The sequence below is a fragment of the Tiliqua scincoides genome, chromosome 3, assembly GCF_035046505.1.
Source record: "Tiliqua scincoides isolate rTilSci1 chromosome 3, rTilSci1.hap2, whole genome shotgun sequence".
NCBI classification, from domain to species: Eukaryota; Metazoa; Chordata; class Lepidosauria; order Squamata; family Scincidae; genus Tiliqua; species Tiliqua scincoides.
Window position 1 is genome coordinate 193,795,414 of NC_089823.1, and position 21,665 is coordinate 193,817,078.

Here is a 21,665-nt window from a genome sequence, read left to right on the forward strand (position 1 = left end):
GCCTTTCCTACTAGTGTCATCCAGCTGGGCATTAACTTCATGCCAGTGGAACAGGTAAAATTCTCAAATGGAGGTACTTTAGACTATACCTCCCTAATGGGGATACCTGCCAGGAAGTGCTGGTGGCCTCCTGCCCTGAGGCAATTGGGAGGTGCTACAGGTACCTGATGACCCTTGTGGCTGAAGGCTCAGGGCTAACTCTGGGGTTCTCTTATTTACTGTTGCTGCCCCTTCTCCTAACACTGCTATTCCTGCCCCCTTTCTTCCACTCTCCCTCCTTCTCTTCCAGCTCACTACCCACAATACTTTCACATTTGTTCCCCTTGCCTCTCCCCAGATTCTCCTGTTGGTTCTCACTGGGCTCTGCTTCTCCTTGCTGCTGATTGCTCATCTTGGGTTGCCTTTCTTAAACCTCCTGCCCCCACACATTGCCTGCTGCTCACTCTTCATACCTCCTCTCTCCTACCCCTCCTGATCCTTCTCCCTGTCTTTTAAACCCTCCCACCACCTTGATCTCCTGCTCCTCAGGATCATTGTTAGCTGTAAGGTTGACAGTATTCCAATTCTCCAGCTTGCAGGGTGAGGAGGCCATCGCTGGTCACCGAGCAAGGAAGCCCCAGCGACGGCAAGCACCCCATGACTGAAGCACCTGTGAATATCTACGGGAGGTCAGTTGCTGTTTCCTGGCTCCACATCACAAAATTTACCCGCATGAGAAAAGAATACAGTCAATAGCTACCTGGAGCTCCAACCACCCAGGTGGGTCTGTCCGTGCTCCATTCATATATGTGCGCCTCAATCGTTCAGCACAGTATGCGGTATACAAATTTGGTCCACCCCGGATGAAATTCAGCAGGTACTGGAAATAAGAAAGCAGAACAAACATCTAGGGATGAATTTAGCAATCACGTGGATGTAGAATTGCAGCAGAAGCTTGTGCACTGCAGGGCCTCTGCACTGCAGATCTTTCTCAGGGCCAAACTGTATTTCTGTGCGGCCCCCACCTCATAGAAATAGAAGGAACAACCTCAGACCAAAGCAGGCAACTGTCATAAGGTGTAATTTGGCTCTTGGGGGCAGCAAGCCCCATTAATATTTAAGTACAATTGCTACCACAAGTGGTGAGCAACTGCACCAAATATACCTTCACAAACTTGTCTGAAGGAGGGAAAGAACCAAGACAAAGTGACAAGAGGATCCAACCTCGGAGATAACTGGTCTTATTGTTATTCTCAGTAAGTTGTTTGCAGATCTGGCAGTAAATCTCATCCCTGCAGAGAGAAAAAACAAAACAAAAAACACCAAGGTGTGAAAAGGCCCTACCCTTACCTGACTATTTTGGCAAGTTATTTGGCTGTTCTGCACATTATAATCTGAAAAGGGGACACTGGATTGTGTGCAACCCAGTAAAATGGGCAGCTGGTTCTCAATACAGGTCTCCTACCTGATGGCAGGACGTTGGATAGCATTGCCAATAATGAAATGCACTTTTTCAAGGTTAGACGTAGGCCTCTCAGTTGTCGTACTCTCCCCCTGAAACATGTCTTCATCACTTGTCAGTTGATTTGCAACCTAAAATGAAGCAGAAGACTACCATCCTGTTTTGCATTAAAGATTTGTGTAAAAGCTATTCAGAGCCTTGTGCTAAAACAGATTTGCAGTACAGTACTCAGCAAGTATGGAAGGCATAATCAAATGTTCCCTGCAGACCAATCCTGTGCTTGTTTATTGGCCACAAGTCCTACTACCTAGTCATGTTTACTGATGAATTGGTGATCAGCCTTTACAATATGCTTCAGTGAGACTCTTATATGCAGAGTAATATGCATGGTATTAGAGCCCTCAGTTTCCTATCTCATATACATTTATTTTTAGTGTATAGAGGTTTGACATTTGACTCAGACGACCATCCTTCCTATTTTTATGGTACAGTAGGGCCCATTCACATTTTTACATGGGCCTTTATTCTATGAAACACAGTTGCTTCAAGCATCTAAATGACACCAATTATTTATGTCAATTTGCAAGCAAAAGCACAACAAATCTGAAGGAAAAAAATTAGATGCAAACAGCTCAACAAGGTTGCTTGTTCAAATATTTACCATGAGGATTTCTTGTACCGGTTGTGGCCCTATATATCTCACTTCTGAAATAATTTGTGAGGAAGGGAGAGCACGCATACAGTTATTTGAACAATGGCCAAATTTCCACAACCCACTCAACTCTTTTTTCAAGGTGGAAAGATTGTGGGAATCACAACATGGGAAGCAGCAGTTTACCGGTTATAAGTCTTTGCTCAAGACAGACCAGTGTGGAAGGGATTGTCACTCCCGAATTGGCCTTTTCGGCCACACTAGACGCTGTTCCAGAACCACCATTCAGAGCGCGATACCATAGTCTTTCGAGACTGAAGATTGCCAACTACTACTGGTATATGCACCTACAGCAATAGCTCTCTTAATGCAAGGGATCCATTCCAGAAAGTTGAACAATACACAAAACAGCACTACAGAATACATTGTTAATCGAACAGGCAAGAAATGGGAACTGACGAGTCTAGAAAGCACTACTTCCCTTGGTTAGAGTAGCAATCAATTATGTCATGTCAGAATGCTGTAACAAATCAATGCAAAAAGAAGCAGCATTATGAAAGGTACTCCTATACTTTTCATATCACACATTATGTCACACCTATAATGGGCAATGAATGCAATCACAACAATCCTTATACCCCACCACATATACATCATTCCCAACCCTCAATAAGCCATAGAAAGGCCATTATATTTCTCAGAAGGATTACTGGATGGTAAAGGATGATGAAGCAAAACCTACCTTAGCATTTCGTTTTAGTTTCACCGAGGAAATAACTTTGGAGAATTTGTTGTCCTTCCTGTTGTCTCTCTAGGGTAGAAATGTTCATTGTAAAGATTTAGTTTGATCTCCAAAAGACAGTGAGGAACTGCTGATTTAAGGAAAATACATCAGGAAACAAATCATGGACACCTGTGAAGGAAACCACTATAGAATACATAGAGAAAGGGCTAGACTCAAACACTTCTACCAGAGAAATTTTTAAACATACAGCATGGGGATGCCATCTAAATCCCTAGTACAGTGTTTCTCAAACTGTTGGTCGAGACCCACTAGGTGGGTCGCAAGCCAATTTCAGGTGGGTCCCCATTTATTTCAATATTTTATTTTTAATGTATTAGACTTGTTGCTACCATGGTATGTGACTGTATCTGGGGAAATGTTACAGCTCTATACTTTTAACAGGCTACTATGTTTATGCTTTTACCAATGACAGTAAATGGAGCTTACTCCTAGGTAAGTGTGGATAGGATTGCAGCCTAGGATTATTAAAAATTTTCCTGCTTGAGGATGTCACTTCCGGTCATGACATCACTTCCAGTGGGTCCTGACAGATTCTCATTCTAAAAAGTGGGTCCCAGTACTAAAAGTTTGAGAACCACTGCCCTAACCAGTATAAAATAGCCTTGTCTAATGAGTAGCACCATAGGGCTGGCTGATGCACAACATGAGGTAAGGGAACAAAAATTCCCTTACTCTGAGTTCTGCTCCAGACAACACCTACCTTGTGCTCAATTCAGTACAGGCCAGTTGATCCGCCTGTTCCAGCACAAGTTAGGATTGTGCCCTTATTAGACTTAACTCATTTGGATTTTGAAAAGTCTCAAATTCAACACATTTTTCATAAGGCACAGGTAGACACATTACTATCGTAAAGTATAGTTTGCTATATGTCTGGACTGATGGCTTCCTGCCTAGGTACTGTGCTCTGAGAACCAAGACGGTGGAGAGCAAAGAGCAACTCAGGAGGCTTTTATGCATGTTTGGTGTCACCTATGATGCTAGTGCAATTCTAAATTTTCCAAGTTACAATACAATCAGCGACAGTTGGCATGTTTGAGAATGCAGGAAGTGGGTGCTACAAGGAGTCCTTTTAGAGGACTTACAAATGACAGTTTTGGTTGCAGCATAATCTTTTATTTCTGTTGCAGCAGAGCCCGACAACTGTCTAGTTTAGCTTTGACTTTGCAGAAATCCCTTTGCTCTCACTGTAGGTAGAAAAGTTGTATACTATTAATACGAGTGGCATGAGGGCCGTGCTGAAACATTTAATTCAATACTATTTTTAAAAAAAATCACAATAAATCACACTTGAGACTATCTTCATTCTGGCTCTATAAACCATGAGCTGAGTAACATAAATGGAATGTAGGGCTTTCTTTTCATACAACAGAGCCCTAATGAACTATGACCCAGTTTTCTGAACATCAAAATGGTTGACAATTAACAATAGCGCAATCATAGACAGGCTAGCCTGTCCCCATTAATTATACTGATTCAAGTCTGCAAGCACTAATTGCAGGAAGTTAACAATAAAAAACCAAGAACCCAAGTTACACCATGGAGCAACTATCTGCAAAATTCTTTTAATCTTGGCTGATCAAAATGTAGAGCTCTTAGTCCACACGCACTATGCCAGTAGTCTAATATGTCTCTCCCCCTCCCGCTGGCCCTTGAAGATCTCCTTTTACATCTCTAGGATGGCTGTAAAAACAAGAGAGTTATAGACCAAACGTGAGCTGCCTGGAGTGCAGGGCTGCAGCAGTGCCAAAAACAGCTGCCACAATATCCAGCACACACTGGGCAGCTGCTACCATCTTTTCAGGAGAAGGGGACAAGAGTTCCCTTCCCCTGAGTAAGGGAAGTAGCCCTGCAATGGGGCTACTCAATTCTGCAGTGGCTCTTGAGCGAATGCAGAATCAAAGAGTACCGTGTCGGGCCTTGCGGCCCAACATAGGGCTCAGGAGCCAGTGAAGCTGAGCTCCATCGATCCTGACTCCCTTCCGCTCCACCCCTTCCTCTCGCCACACCTCCTCCCTGCCCTCTGCCCACATTCCCCCACCTCCCCCTAACCTGGAATGCCTCCCCCATAACCCCACTCTCTACTCTGCTGCCCAGCAGTTTGGACAATGTAACACAAGGCCAGTGCCAGAGCTGGCCCAGGGTCCACAGTAAGGGCTTGCAAATGTGCCTTATAGCATGTTTGTAACAGTGTGCAGCGGCAGTAAACCAGCACACAGGTCTCTGGATCAGGCCCTTAGTCTACATCAGCCATTTTCAACCACTGTGCCGTGGCACACTGGTGTGCCACGAGTGGTCCACAGGTGTGCCACAAGAATTTGGGGGATGTCATTTATTAGTAGGGCCAATGGGGGATATGAGCCCCCCACTGGCAGCATGGGGTGCCTTGTCAATTGTCAAAAACCTGATGGTGTGCCTTGACCATTTTAGTGCCTTGTCAGTGTGCCATGAGATGAAAAAAATTGAAAATCACTGCTCTACATGCTTTCCTGGGAGTAGGCCCTTCTGTACACAATGGGACTTACTTCTGAATAGACCTGCATAGGATTGGGTTGTTAGCACCTCATAGACTGCATACCTGGTGAGCATGCCTGAAACAGTCTGGAGGCAACAAGTTCAACAGGTTCGCTCCTAAATACTAAGAAATTATCCTGCCTGGATGTAATATAATAAAATGCAGAGTTTGAAACTGCCAAATATCCGTGAGATATTTGTTCCTTCAATAGCTGAAGGGAGCAAGAAAGCAAAAGAAACCTATATAAGGTTTATCTGGTTCTGCCTACGTTGAAGGATCTAGGTTCCACCTATCTCAGATGCAAACTTCCTGCTGTATGCCTTGTAGAACAATACCATTTGGAGAGGAGCAAATGTCCACCACTCCAACCTAATTCACAACTAAACTATGAGGACTACAGGTAGGAATAGCAACTGCCATTCAGAATAGCAACTGCAAATCCAGCAACTGCAAATCCAGAATAGCAACTGCTTCCAGGAGACAATGCCCTCGTGCCCTCTATCTAGATCACATTTTATGGTTGGTATTACACAGGAACAGAAATAACAGTGATTTTAAAAGCCACAAGCAAATGGCACTCACACACAGTGGCATTCCTTACCACTGTGTCACCTGGGGGCACACCTCCAGGGTGCCACCCCCTCACCTGGAAGAGCCACCCCCTTGGGCCTGCTGCCTTTTCTCACAGGGCCTTTTGAGGGCTGGGGAGGCTACACATGGCCTCCTCGGGACTCAGAAGGCTTTCTGAGACCTTCTGGTGACCAAAAACCATCACTTAGTCACCAGAAGTGATGGTTTTCAGCTTCCAGAAGGCCTTCTGAGGGCTGGGGAGGCTGCGCATGCCTCTCCATCCCTCAGAAGGCCTCTGTGAGGGGAGGCAGTGGCCCCAGGAGGTGGCACCTCCAGGGGGTGGCACCCAGGTGCAGGGGGGGCAGTAAATGCTGCCTCGAACCATGTGACCTCTCTGAACTCACCCCCCAGGTATTCAGCTCACATATTCAGACAAGCTACCCAGTCACACCAGTGTAAACCATTGGCTTACCGGGGGGGGGGGAGATATACCTTTCATACAGAATGACAGCTCGAGTAGGGGATGCAAAGTCAAACTGCACAAAATAGAACAAGAAAATCTGACACTGCAAAACAAGCTTAGATACAGAAGAAGCAAAGATTTTTTTCTTCTAAAACAATCATCTTGTTCTAATAAGCTAGTAGCTGTGAAAGGCGTCTTCCTCTTACCAGATCAGGACTGTTGCTGCCGAAAGGCTGCATGTGACTTCTCTTGCCAAGGCTATCATACAGCTGAGTCATCTCAGAGCTGCTCTTGCTGTTGGTGGTCTTTGCTGGCTCAGGCAAGTCACCCATGAATTGCAAGATGATGGTCCAAACAGCTTGAGATGCCTGGTGCGGATAGGACATCTTGTTTACTGTTACTATTGTGGATAATACTGTTACTATTCATTAAGTCCAACAGTGTGACAGTATACAAAATGAACATGCATTCTGCCAGTGGCCAAATAAATGTACTTAATTCTCATGGAAATCATGAGTGATCTATATGACAACTATACTGAGGCCTTCACCATCAATAATTGTAGCAGCAGCAGCAGTAACCGTAGCTAATCTAGCTTTTTTTTCTAATAAAAATTAGGTGTTCTGAAAGCTTGTCCTGTGATATACCATAACATGTTATCCATTTGATGTTGAGCTATCAGCCAATTAAAGAAATTGTGATTCCTGCAGCACAACCCTTTGCATGCTTATGGGGAAATAAGTCCCATAGTTTTCAAAGGAGATTAGCATATACAGGATTGCAGTCCAGATTGGGAATGCAGCATGGAGAAAGGGGGTAAACTGCTTCCTTCATGCTATTCCCCCCTCCACAACTCCCCTCAAACTTGTTATTTGCAGGAGGGCTGTTAATTTCCTCCATGGCAATTTCGCACCAAAAATCACCCTGCCCTCCAAACTGATACTTGCCCATAAAGTGACTATTTTCAGCAAATAGCCATTTTAGGGGAAAACAGCAGTTGGAACAGATGCTTCTTTTTTAATAGGTAAACGGTACCAGTGAGAAAGGTTAATTCCCCTCTCCACATAAACCTTGGTTCCAATCTGGGTTAGCCCTCCCCTCCCTCTGGTATGTTCAATGAATAAATCAGTCTAACCCAGTGGTTCCCAAACTGTGAGCTGTGGCTCTCTGGGGAGCTGCAGAAACCAGCCTGGAGAACTGTGGAATCCTCACCAAAAACTCGCCAAGCCTATACAATGGGATTGTATCTCTAATGGGGAGCCATAGTCAAGGGAGTAGGTCAAGCCCATAGTCAAGCCCAGTAGGTCAAGGGAGCTGCCAGTCAAAAAGTTTGAGAACTGATCTAACTGATGTCTTTTCTAGATGTCGCAGCACTACTTTTTATGTTACATTTTAAATATATTCCAGTGCAGTGTTGTTTTTTGTTGTGGTTGTTGTTGAAGTTGTTTTTGGAAAGGTGCTAAGAGCTGGAAGCAAAACTCATAAGAAATATTGAGACACAAAGGAATCATGCTACCAGAATGTCATCTTTCTCATCATGGAAGAGCAGTGGGTGGCGCAGTTGCCGCCGAATGTGAGTATGCGTAGAGGATCCCTGGAAGTAAGTGGCTGCAAATTTGGGGAATGTATACTCTTCTAGGTCATCTGTTTCCTCCTCCTCCAGCTCCATGGTCATTGGGATCATGTCTAAATCCACCTCATTCAGCTTGTATGTCTGTGTCTTTGTCTCCAGGTCCTGTAGGCACAAAAATAGAAAGCATGACATGGCACAGCTCTCTCTCACACACATACTATTATCCCTTGTACCCTGCCTTGCCACAAAAAGATGCTGAGGTTTGGCAGGTGCTCTCTTCAATTATATATATATAAACCTTTAATGGCATAAATACATCGATGAAATAAATTTAACAGGACAATGATACTAGAAAATATGTAACATAAACGACATATATAAAAAAGAAAATTTGCAGGGGGAGAAACTGCTCGTCCAACTAGCACTATGACTGGGGATTCACGGCTTAGGTCCAACTTTGGAAGCAAAACTCTCTTCCATTAACCTCTCCATTGAAGCATTAGCAGATCTAAGCTTACAACAAGCCTACAGCAATATTAGGGAGAATCTTTTCTTGGCTGAATTCAACTTTCTCAAAAGTATCCTTAACCCTGCTTGTTCCCCTCTTTTCTTTGGTCTATCCCCTCAACATGCTCTTATTTCAAATTATTTTTTCACTCTCACCAATCCACAGCTGAAAAGAGCCTTTTTGTTAGCCCGGTTTAACATATTCCCTTCTGCAGTACATTACGGTCGTTTTTTGCATATCCCTCGTGACAAACGCCTCTGTTTATTTTGCAAGGAAGCCCCAGACACCCTGTCCCATATATTATTTTTCTGCCCTTTTCATTCTTCCTTACGTAAATTATAATTAGCCACCTGGCTTTCCCATTATCCTCCCACATGTGAATCTTCTCTTTCACGGTTTATGGAAGATGCTATAGGACCCTTGACATATGCTGTTGCCAGATACCTGGCTCTTATTCTATCAAAAACTCCTGCTTTCAGACAAGTCAATCTGTCCTCGCAAGATGTGTGAACCGTTCAACTTTTCTACCAGCTTTGGACATTTCTAGAATGCTCTTCAATTAGCATCAGTATATGACGCTGATGCTAATTAGCATCAGTACAGCAGTAACAGAGAGCAGTTTGCTGCTAGCACAAAGGTGTGCACTGATCATGCTCTCCTCATGATAAATTTTGTAGTGGTCACTTCACATGCTCCTTTTCTTCTGGGGATAAATTGGTCTACAATTTCTTCATATCTTTTACCTCAAAGCCCACAGGAGCCTGTCCTTCTTGCCCTCCGATGAAAGAAGGTAAGAAACCAAACACCCGATCCACCATTTCCTGGTCACTGATAACATCGTAAAGTATTTTGTGTTTTCCATCAACAGCTTCCCCTTTCTTTTGCTCTTGGGCATCTTCTTGTTCGCAAACAGCCAGGCGTTCCTGTAAATACATATCAGGCCCACATTTAGCAGAATCCAGTCACTTGTTGGAACAAAGACTTTCATACTTGCGCAAAATCCTTGAGACAAATGGCTGCCACTAAACCACTAAAGAACATAAGAACATAAGAACATAAGAACAGCCCCACTGGATCAGGCCATAGGCCCATCTAGTCCAGCTTCCTGTATCTCACAGCGGCCCACCAAATGCCCCAGGGAGCACACCAGATAACAAGAGACCTCATCATGGTGCTCTCCCCTACATCTGGCATTCTGACTTAACCCATTCCTAAAATCAGGAGGTTGCGCATACACATCATGGCTTGTACCCCATAATAGATTTTTCCTCCAGAAACTCGTCCAATCCCCTTTTAAAGGCATCTAGGCTAGACGCCAGCACCACATCCTGTGGCAAGGAGTTCCACAGACCGACCACGCGCTGAGTAAAGAAATATTTTCTTTTGTCTGTCCTAACCCGCCCAACAATCAATTTTAGTGGATGTCCCCTGGTTCTGGTATTATGTGAGAGTGTAAAGAGCATCTCCCTATCCACTCTGTCCATCCCCTGCATAATTTTGTATGTCTCAATCATGTCCCCCCTCAAGCGTCTCTTTTCTAGGCTGAAGAGGCCCAAACGCCGTAGCCTTTCCTCATAAGGAAGGTGCCCCAGCCCCGTAATCATCTTAGTCGCTCTCTTTTGCACCTTTTCCATTTCCACTATGTCTTTTTTGAGATGCGGCGACCAGAACTGGACACAATACTCCAGGTGTGGCCTTACCATCGATTTGTACAACGGCATTATAATACTAACCGTTTTGTTCTCAATACCCTTCCTAATGATCCCAAGCATAGAATTGGCCTTCTTCACTGCCGCCGCACATTGGGTCGACACTTTCATCGACCTGTCCACCACCACCCCAAGATCTCTCTCCTGATCTGTCACAGACAGCTCAGAACCCATCAGCCTATATCTAAAGCTTTGATTTTTTGCCCCAATGTGCATGACTTTACACTTACTGACATTGAAGCGCATCTGCCATTTTGCTGCCCATTCTGCCAGTCTGGAGAGATCCTTCTGGAGCTCCTCACAATCACTTCTGGTCTTTACCACTCGGAAAAGTTTGGTGTCGTCTGCAAACTTAGCCACTTCACTGCTCAACCCTGTCTCCAGGTCATTTATGAAGAGGTTGAAAAGCACCGGTCCCAGGACAGATCCTTGGGGCACACTGCTTTTCACCTCTCTCCATTGTGAAAATTGCCCATTGACACCCACTCTCTGCTTCCTGGCCTCCAACCAGTTCTCAATCCAGGAGAGGACCTGTCCTCTAATTCCCTGACTGTGGAGTTTTTTCAGTAGCCTTTGGTGAGGGACCGTGTCAAACGCCTTCTGAAAGTCCAGATATATAATGTCCACGGGTTCTCCCGCATCCACATGCCTGTTGACCTTTTCAAAGAATTCTATAAGGTTTGTGAGGCAAGACTTACCCTTACAGAAGCCATGCTGACTCTCCCTCAGCAAGGCCTGTTCGTCTATGTGTTTTGAGATCCTATCTTTGATGAGGCATTCCACCATCTTACCCGGTATAGATGTTAGGCTGACCGGCCTATAGTTTCCCGGGTCCCCCCTCTTTCCCTTTTTAAAAATAGGCGTGACATTTGCTATCCTCCAATCTTCTGGTACCGTGGCCGTTTTGAGGGACAAGTTGCATACCTTAGTCAAGAGATCTGCAACTTCATTCTTCAATTCCTTAATAACCCTTGGGTGTATGCCATCAGGGCCCGGTGACTTATTGATCTTTAATTTATCAATGAGGTCTGAAACATCTTCTCTTTTAACCTCTATCTGACTTAACTCCTCGGTTAGGAGGGGCCATTCGGGCAGCGGTATCTGCCCGAGGTCTTCTGCCGTGAAGACAGATGCAAAGAACTCATTTAATTTCTCTGCCATCTCTAAGTCTCCTTTTATCTCCCCTTTCCCTCCCTCACCATCCAGAGGGCCAACCGCTTCTCTGGCGGGTTTCCTGCTTCTAACATATTTGAAGAAGCTTTTATTATTCCCCTTAATGTTGCTGGCCATGCGTTCCTCATAGTCTCGCTTGGCCTCCCCTATCACCTTCTTACATTTCTTTTGCCACAGTTTATGTTCCTTTTTATTCTCTTCATTAGGGCAAGACTTCCATTTACGGAAGGAAGCTTCCTTGCCCTTCACAGCCTCTCTAACTTGGCTGGTTAGCCATGTGGGCACTCTCCTGGATTTAGTGGAACCCTTCTTTCTTTGCGGTATACACCTCTGCTGGGCCTCTGTCGGCATTCTGTCGGCATTGCAGGTACAAACAGGGTTGCAATATTAGTTAATAAAATGCGGGTTGGAAGCAGAACACAAGGCTGGTATACCTACTTGGTAACTGAGTAGGTATAATTAGTCATATGAGGAAGCTGCCTGATACTGGGCTGGACAATTGGTCTATCGAACTTGGTGTTCTTTTTTTCTGACTGACAGCTGTTCTCCAAGGTCTCAGACAAAGAGAACTTTCTCCCAAACCTACCTGGAGATGTCAGGGAGAGAACCTGAGACCTTATGCCTGCCCAGCATGTGTTCTACCACCAAGTTACAGCCCCTGCCTGGAAGTTATTTTATATACCAGCTGCTAAATGCTTAGTCAAAATGTTCTACAAATAAATTCCAAATATTTTCAAACATTTCTAAAGCTTGTCTTCTTCTGTAAGCATCCTGCTCCTTAGAAGCCACATTTATAACTTTTGCTATCCAGGTTTAGATTTCCATGGCAGGTTTGGGGGGGGAATCTTTGGTTTTTAGCTCCAGACATTTGGCAGGAAGTAGAACATTCGAGAATCATGCTTTCTGAGAGCCAGTCTTAGTCCTTGGAACATGCAACTAGTTTTTAAGCAGGTGAAATAAGAAAATCTCATGATAAATTTAATTTGCCTGGCCATTTCTGACCAAAGATTTCCCAGGAACCTAGTGTGAATGAGCAAAACTGCACTTTCACAAGTGAAAATGATATGAACATGTGGAACAACCTCATATCAGTTCAGACCACCAGTTCACCTAGGCTATTCTAACTGGCAGTGACTTTCCATCCCTCAGAGATCTTTGCAGTCACCTGCTACATGTTCTAAGTCATTGGTGATTCCAGGAACTGACCATCCTGCATGCAAAGCACATGCTGTACCATTATGGCCTCTCCCCAGGAACCTCTCTGCTCTGCGGTGCCAACAGATTCAGATGGCATGAGATTGCACAATGTCTTCACTAAAGGTATATGCGCCAAAATCTATCAAAAGGCAAATATGAACACATATCACTGTGAGGGGAAACAGATCTCCATAGCAAAGTTTCTTCTGCTTGAGTACCACACAAAATCTTCCTTTTTGGCCTGAGAACCTACCTTTTCTATTCTAAGAGCTTCTTTCTTTGCTTTCTGCGCTCCAGATACTGGAAGGAAATGCTTAACTTCCTCCAAGCTTAGCTTTCTGGCCTTCAGTTTGTGTTGCTGCTGCAGGTTAACAGGAACTTACTCTGGTTGTCTTTAGCCACCTTTACCACTTTGCAACCCCTCATCTCCAAATGATTCCCACCTAACATTTGCACATGGTTGGAACCTGCAATGACTGTCAAAGCAAAAGAGCATTGTGGGTGGCTCTGACCTGTCTATAATGAGGAAATGCTTCTGTTAGAACTGGGTGAGCTTATTGGCATCCTCACACTTTCACTGATATGCCAAAACAAGAGAGACCACAAACCAAGGTAGAAAATATTTCTTTACTCAGCGTGTGGTCGGTCTGTGGAACTCCTTGCCACAGGATGTGGTGCTGGTGTCTAGCCTAGACACCTTTAAAAGGGGATTGGACAAGTTTCTGGAGGAAAAATCCATTACGGGGTACAAGCCATGATGTGTATGCGCAACCTCCTGATTTTAGAAATGGGTTATGTCAGAATGCCAGATGCAAGGGAGGGCACCAGGATGAGGTCTCTTGTTATCTGGTGTGCTCCCTGGGGCATTTGGTGGGCCACTGTCTGATACAGGAAGCTGGACTAGATGGGCCTATGGCCTGATCCAGTGGGGCTGTTCTTATGTTCTTATGTAAGGTAGTAATATATGTTGACTTCCTCTGTATTTTTATATACAAACTGCTTTGTGAATGTTTCTAGTTGAAAAGTAGTATATACATATTGTTCTTAATAGTAATAGCTCATTAAAAAGGCAATATGAACTGATCATAATTTTAATTATTCTGTTTCAAGCCCTTGTCAAGGTTTCCAAGACTATTCGTCTCGGCTATAGCAACCAGGGCACCACCTCTATCTCTGGGGTTATGTGTAATATGTAGTATGCAGCTGTTTTATATCTTGAAAACACTAAAGTCACTGTTAAATGGAGTTTCTATTCATAGGAGTTGGCAGCTGTCAAACTTATCATCACGAATCAAGTGCACCATGCAACTACTGTCCAATCATACCCACCTCTTTCTTCATTCTCTGGAAACTCCTCCGGGCAAACATTCCTCTAGCATAAGCCTGTATCACGCACACAGCTTTTAGCTGTTCTGCTGTTTTCTGGCGCATCAGGTAACCTCGACACAGGGCTTGGAACTTAATCACACTTGCCCGGGCTGTCTCATACTGCTTCACAAGCTGTCTGGTCCGGAAAACGGCTTGCAGGCGCTCAAATCCCAACATGATCTGCCACAGAAGAGAAGAAAAGGATAAGGTGAAAGATGTGGGTCTGATGAGGACAAGAACAGCAAGGCAGAATTGGTTTAGGAAAAAGCCAGGGCAGAGGCAATGTGACTAGTTAAAAATGGTTTTAATCTGATACTTCATCTTATGCAGTCTACTTAACATGATAGCTTTATGACAAAACTAGAATGACAGAAAATGAGAGATTAATGGAAGAAAACGATATCATGCTATCAGATGAATGGAAACTTTACATTGTCTTCCTAGATGCAGCATATTATTTAGAAACAGTTATGTCACTTTCTGGGCATTATTTATGCCCTTCACCTAGGGTGCGATCCAAACCTGCACTGGAGCAGGCAAGCCAGGAGGCTTGTGCTGCATCCAATGCAGGTTTGTTGGGTGCAGCGGCTCAGCCAGAGGCAAGGGGAAGCTCTTCCCCTTACCCCTGGGTAAGCGCTGCGTGCCCAAATGGGTCTCCTCAGATCTGTGCCACCTCTGGAGGTGGTCGAGTCCGAGGATAGCGGAGCGACTTGAAGCTGCTCTGTTCTCCCCGGGGACAGGGCTTGGGACCCAGCATAACTGCTGGGTTCCAGCCCCACCCCCGGCTCCCCATGTGCCTGCCCCTGGGGCTGCCCATTGCCTGCCCTCCCCCCACCCAGAAACGCCCCCTCCCGCCTCATCCCCGCCCCCATGCCTACCTTCGCCGCTTGTGTCAGCACAGGTGTGCCAGCACAAGTGATGGGGAGGAAGCCGCCGCGGAGGCCTCCTCCGGCCTCCATGCGTAAGCACATCTGGATGTGCTGACACAGCTTCCTCCCACAGAGGCGTAAACGTGCTTTACGGCACGTTTGTGACCCTCCAGGGACTCCTATCCCGGCATAACTGCCGGTTAGAATTGCACCCCTAATCATACCAGCATACTATGAATAGTATGCCTGGTTATGGAGAACACAGCACTGACATTGCATCTCAGAAGATGGGCGAATGATCCTTACCATCCTGAAGTTCTTCCGACAGTAATAGCCTCTCCAGGCAGTCTGAATAACCACAGCACTGCGCCTCTGCTTCAGAAACTGTTTTCTACAACCAGAAGATGTTTTAATAGCGGTTTTATTTTTTCACAAAGGAAGTTGTGAGAGAAACTATGATAATATCCGTTTACCAACAGTGGATTCTATCCAAAGGTATAGACAGTGGGACTTTGAAACCTTGTAGTTGGAGAGACTAAAGATCCCCCATACCCCATCCAAAACCAGCAGAACACTGCACCTATCTTGAGCCCAACTATCAATATAGTTCAATATAGTTTTCAAATTGTTTTTCCTTCAGTGAAAAATAGTTGCAAGTGAAAGTAGTTGCACTTAAACTCTCTTCTCCATGAACGTTTACAAGTACTATCCCCAATGGGACCTGCTCAAATCCAATGCTTTCCTGCGCAAACGTCCCAACCCTATCTAAGCTTTAAAACAGTGGAAAGGAGATTCTGCTGTCGTAAATGGCCATATTTTGGAGCTGTAATCACAAATGGCAGTGGTTTCAGTGGCCCCACTGTTGCAGCCAGCTATCCAGAGATAAGCCAGCACAGGGAGTGGGCAGTGGGGGGAATAGAGGAGTGTCTGGGCAGAAGGCAGAACAGAGGAGGGAGAGGGTGGATCCTAGCAGTGCTGGTGAGCGCAAGCACCCTACCCTCGTTGCCTCTCCACTTCACTTTCCCTTACTGTCCTTGATCCTGCACAAGCAAAATGGCTGGTGCACAACCAAGGATACCCATCAGGGCAATGGAGGCTTGCCCTGGGATAATGGAACAAAATATCCCTACCTTGAGGAGACTTCTGCAACTGCCTCTCATAGAATGCAGTGCTCACTCTGTTGGTACAGCTGTATCAGTGTGGAGGGGATTTAGAGCCCAATCCTGAGCTCTTAGCACCAATCCACCACTGGCGCTGAATGTCACAAACGTGCCATAAGGCATGTCTGCAATCCTCAGCACCACTCCAGAGCTGGTGCTAGCTGTCAGCGCCAGCCTGCACTGGGCTAACGCTAGTGGACTACTGCCAGCAGCCTGAAACAGAGGCTCTTGATTCTATGGCAGCTCAAGGGCTGCTGCAGAATCAAATAGCCCCATTGCAGAGCTACTTCTCTTACCAGGGCAGGGATGCTCAAACCCTGGCCTGGGGGCCACCTGCAGCCCTCGAGGACTTCCAATCTGGCCCGCAGGGAGCCCTCAATCTCCAACAAGACTCTGGCCCTCCAGAGACTTGCCGGAGCCTGCACTGACCCGGCGCAACTGCTCTCAGCTTGAGGGCGACAGTTCGACCTCTTGCATGAGCTGTGGGAAGAGGGCTCTCTCTACTGCTTGTTGTTTCATGTCTGTGATGCAGCAGCAGCAGTGAAGGAAAGGCTAGCCTTGTTTTGTGCAAGGCCTTTTGTAGGCCTTGAGCTATTGCAAGACCTTCATTCATTCATATAAGTCCCATTTCTAATGTATTGATTTGTGTAAATTTATGTAAATTTATTCAAATTTGAAATGTAAATTAATTCTCTTTTTTCCCAGCCCTTGACACAGTGTCAGAGAGATGATGTGGCCCTCCTGCCAAAAAGTTTGGACACCCCTGAACCGGGGATGGGAACTTTCATCCCATCCCCCGGAGGAGCCAGTGGCGGCTGCCCTGTTGTATGCAAAATGCCGCAGCAGCCACTTTGGTGCCGCAGCAGTCTTGGCGCAATGGGCAGCTCAGCATTGGGCTGTTAGTTAGGATTTGGCTGTAAGTGTTGCTGCTTTAATGTTTAACGCATAAAATTAGAAAACAGACACCACATGATCAATTCTGACAGGCTTATGTGTGTACAAGTACCTCCTGTTTTACCTGAGTTTGATTTACATGTTTCTGAAATAACACAATTTGAAAATTAATACTGAAACCTAATTTATGCATGCTAATTTTCAAAATAACTTCGTCAAACTATGACCTTGTAATTAAAGTACATCTCATTTCCTATTTATCCCACCCTTTCTCTGGCTTCCTTCTACTTTCTTCCCGGCTTGGTCTCTCACTCTCTTTTCTTCTCTCAGTCTCTTCATGTATTTGTTGCTGTGCAATGTAATCAGATAACCAGTTCACATTGTATTTATTTATTTTAAAAAATTTACATTCCAACTTTCCTCCCCCAAAAAGGGAAACTCAACATGGCTAACAAGAATTATAATACAATAGATATAATAAAAAGCTCACAATAGCTAAACAAGGCAGAGCAATCAATAATTACAGTGGTAAAAGCAAAAGCAATAAAAACAGTGGTAAAAGCAAAAACAACCAAACAGTAACTTAAGCAGCAATTGGGAGAACAAAAGAAAGGCCCGAGGGGGAGGAACCCAAACATAAAACAGAAATCTTTAGCCTCTGCAAAAACTTTAACAGTGAGGGTGGAGATCTTAACTCAAAAGGGAGGGAATAACTGAAGTGAACATTTGGGAGACTGTGCCTCATTGAACCACAGAGTGACCTGAAGGGCAATGGGCATTCCTTAGCTCCTCCCCTTCCTCCTGTTTGTTTTAATTCAACCAGGGAACTTGGAAAGCCTGTCAACAAGCCACCTTTCTGCACAGTAACCTGGCTGGCCACAAATCATCTTCCTTTTCTCTCCACCTCACCTTCCCTGCCCTTTCTGGACATCTCCAGAAACATCTCCAAGCTATGATCAGGAATATAAAGGAGATCAAAGATCTGGTTTTGTTAGCTCCCTTTAAGAGTATTTACCTGTCTTTGAATCCCCTCAGCACTTTCTGAATAAGAATGGCTTTCTCTGCAAGCGCTTGGTCTCGTCGCACTTCCAGGACAGTATCATGGTAATCCTATTAAAAAATGTTTTCAAAATCATCACATCTATCTAATGGCCAAAAAAAAAAAAAAAAGAGAAGAACACAAAAATTCTGCATATGAAAAGTATCTGAGTTGAAGAGTTCCTCTTAGATCAAGGGTCTCTAAATCCTGGACCGGGCGCCACATCCGGCCCTCTGGAGGATTTTATCGGGCCCAGAAGGTTCCCCAGCATCTCAGAGCTAAAAACAGCTCAAAACAAGCATTTCCAGGTTTCCCAACATGGGTATATACCGCATTTAGCCACTAGAAGTGCTGAATGTAATGCAATGTAATGAAAGAATTTATTTCATTACATTCAACACCTCTAGTGGCTGAATTTGGTATATACCCAGTATATTCTTCCTTCAGCTATTAGAAATGCTGAATGTAATGCAATGGATTGGAATGAAATTATTCCAATACATTGCTTTACATTCCATTTAGCAGCTCTAGTGGCTGAATGAGATATATACCCATGCTGGGATACCTGGAATATAAATACAAAGTTAGTGTCTATGTTAAAATTATATGGAGCAGAAACTGAGACAAAGTTTGTGATTTGCATTGTAGGTTGCTTGATACTTTTCCATAAGCCATTTCCCTCTCTCTGTGCAAGTCAATTCTACCCTCTACTCCCTTCCTCCTTCCACCCCCACCCACTTATTTTAATCTAACTCTCAGCACGTCAGTTATTTGTGTATTTATTATATATTTTCCAGTCCTCAACACCATGTCAGATGTACAATGAGGCCTAATACCAAAAAGTTTGGAGTCCCCTGTCCTAGATAATATCAATCTTAGTGCAATCCTAAGATTGCGCTGGGCTGAGGGTTGCAAACATGCTGTAAAGCATGTTTAGGTCTACTCCTGAATAAGCTGGGCCAGCACAAGGATGTGCCCCGGTCCACAGAGGCTTTATCCAGCCACTGAATCGTCGAAACAGGGTGAGTTTGTGCCAGCTGAGCTCAGCTGGTGTGAGGGTTAAAGGGGCATGGGGAGGGAGAGGAGGAGGCATTTTGGGGCGGGCAGAGGGCAAGAGGAGGGCAGGCTTGTTGGCCAGCAGCAGGACAGCAGGGGGTGGGGCCAGGATCAGGCACTTATGCTGGATCCTGACCCTATTTCCAGCAGCTCCAGGCTGCTTGGATCTGTGCCACCTCTTTAGGGGCTGCAGCAGCTCTTCCCAGGGTAAGGGGAAGTGATTCTCCTTGCCCAAGCTGAGTAGACCCATTGGGGCTGCAGCAGCTCTTCCCAGGGTAAGGGGAAGCAATTCCCCTTGCCCAAGCTGAGCCACTTTCAGCCCCAAACCCATGCTAGATACAGGGCAGGCCTACCAGCTTCCTCGTTCCAGCGCAAGTTAGGATTGCACTGTAAATGTATTAGTGAAACCATAATAGGAAAAATGCTTTGTCACATTGTATCTAATACTGCTTACATTCTGCTTTGTCACATTGTATCTAATACTATCCAACAAATACCTGGTTTTATTTCCTGAAGGCCAGGGTGCAGAGTTCTTTGGAGCATTCTTCCTGAGTACAGTTTTATCAAAAAAGAGGGACTGTGCAAGAGCACATGTGCTACCCGCAATGAGATTAAGTGGCAGACTAAATTGCACAGCTGAGGAAGCAACCTATAGGCTAAAGATGTCAGGCCACTCTAGAGACTCTAGAACGCCTAAGAAATGCCATCCTGTGCGTCTATTTAAAGCGTTCCATTAGACCAGAGGTGCCCAAACCCCGGCCCGGGGGCCACTTGCGGCCCTCAAGGCCTCTCAATGCGGCCCTCAGGGAGCCCCCATTCTCCAATGAGCCTCTGGCCCTCCGGAGATTTGTTGAAGCCCATACTGGCCCAATGCAACGTCTCTCAGTGTGAGGGCAACTGTTTGACCTCTCATGTGAGCTGTGGGATGAGAGCTCCCTTCACTGCTTGCTCTTTCACATCTGTGATGCAGCAGCGGCAGCTAAGGAAAGGTCAGCCTGGCTTTTTGCAAGGCCTCTTATAAGCTTTGAGCTATTGCAAGACCTTGATTCATCCATACAAGTTCATCTTTAATATATTCATCTATGTAAACTTATGTAAATTTATTCAAATTTGAAATGTAAATTAATTCTTTATTTCCCCGGCCCCCGACACAGTGTCAGAGAGATGATGTGGCCCTCCTGCCAAAAACTTTGGACACCCCTGCATTAGACCAATGAGACTGACTCACAAGACAAAAGTTCCCTTACCCTGAGGAGTCATCTGCAACTGCTCCCCTCCAACCATTGTATGCCACACATACACATGCATTGACGGGGGGGAGCGGGATTTGGATAGGTTCAGGGCCTTAGTAATGCAAAGTTTCTTCCTAGATATGTTTGTATGTACAATATGAGTGGGTGCCTATTACTCGTAAGTGTGAGAAGACCTTGAACTTACTTTCAGGAAAACTTTGGTTTTTCCAGTTTTCCATTCATCATCGTTTCCTATCACCCTTTTACAGATGTAAATGCAGCACTCTCGAGCATCATTCTTCAGCTGGAAAGTAAATCCATTATTATGTTTAAATTGGGTGGGAGATACTGAGGTTCTATAACAAACGTTTATGAAGCTGGACTCTTCAGACTATTAAATGTCAAAATAACCATGCTTTAGAAGTGACTTTTGAATCTACCGTAGATACTCACGTATAGTATGTGAAAATTTTTGCCAAGTAATCAAGCTCCAATTATCACTTCGCCTTATCTCTGAGTCAGAGGGCAGACCCTTTCAACTCTGAACAGTTTCCTTTCTCCGCTAAGCTTAGGCAGGCAGCTGGTTAGTTGCTATAGTTACTTTCCTGAGACATTCCAGCCAAAGTTATCCTTTAATTCCCCTCTGTTCCCTTTTGCTGCTGCAGCCTGATTCCTTTTTGCAAAGGCTTTGCATTTGGCAGAGGATTTTTTTTTTTCCAACACCAGGATGGGATCCCCTTTCCATTTGAAGCAACAATTCCCAGGCTACAATTCAATGCAGCATTACTTAAGAATAACACCCATGGAAAGCAGTGGGTCTACTTCTGAGTAAAAAGGGTTGCAAATATATGCAGCTGCATCTCTCTGCTGTGAATTGAATTGCACACTCCCAGTTATGTGTTATGGTTTGTATGTTGTATGTAGAGCTTCTGGCTTAACACACCAGAAACCTTAAAGGTAGATTTGATTCATGGATCTCCTGCAGTGGTTGCCAACCTTTTTCACTTGCATATCCCTTGGCAGACTATTTCCATAAATTGTACTCTTCATATTAGCAAAATCTTTGTAATTAATAATACAAGCCCTCATCTCCTCCATATGAAAGCCCAGACTTCATGTATTCATCACATATTTTCTCTTTTCATCTGTTTGAAGGACAGAAGAATCTGCCCTTGCACTGTTTTGCACCAGAAGTGTACTGAGAAATTCTGGGAGAGTGATCACTTTCCATATTATGTTTCAGCTTTTTTACTGTGCTGGTTTTCAATCACTCATTCATAGATGAATTGATGACCAAAAACTAGCTATTGGGGGGGCTTTCACAGCCAACTAGCTACCTCCCTTCCTGCCTTGCTGGTCCTTGCAAGGCATTCCTGTCTTGCAAGGCATTCTGGAGCAGGACCTGCCTTTTTCTGCCATTATTCCATTCTTTTTCAAGTACCCC

The 21,665-nt window shown here is 44.8% G+C and overlaps 1 protein-coding gene across 1 annotated transcript in view; it reads right to left on the reverse strand.

Annotated features, from left to right (window-relative positions):
* The window catches only part of MYO7B (myosin VIIB), a 69,579-nt gene that overhangs the window by 20,480 nt on the left and 27,434 nt on the right, over nucleotides 1-21,665 (reverse strand). Inside the window, exons 18-29 of the mRNA XM_066621484.1 lie at nucleotides 20,427-20,525; nucleotides 17,910-18,004; nucleotides 15,147-15,231; nucleotides 13,933-14,151; nucleotides 12,857-12,964; nucleotides 9,268-9,447; nucleotides 7,960-8,178; nucleotides 6,650-6,811; nucleotides 2,836-2,904; nucleotides 1,445-1,572; nucleotides 1,145-1,271; nucleotides 740-859 (exon numbers count right to left, since the gene is read on the reverse strand). Of these exons, the coding sequence (XP_066477581.1) occupies nucleotides 740-859; nucleotides 1,145-1,271; nucleotides 1,445-1,572; nucleotides 2,836-2,904; nucleotides 6,650-6,811; nucleotides 7,960-8,178; nucleotides 9,268-9,447; nucleotides 12,857-12,964; nucleotides 13,933-14,151; nucleotides 15,147-15,231; nucleotides 17,910-18,004; nucleotides 20,427-20,525 (1,611 nt within the window). The remainder of the gene's footprint in view (nucleotides 1-739; nucleotides 860-1,144; nucleotides 1,272-1,444; nucleotides 1,573-2,835; nucleotides 2,905-6,649; nucleotides 6,812-7,959; nucleotides 8,179-9,267; nucleotides 9,448-12,856; nucleotides 12,965-13,932; nucleotides 14,152-15,146; nucleotides 15,232-17,909; nucleotides 18,005-20,426; nucleotides 20,526-21,665) is intronic.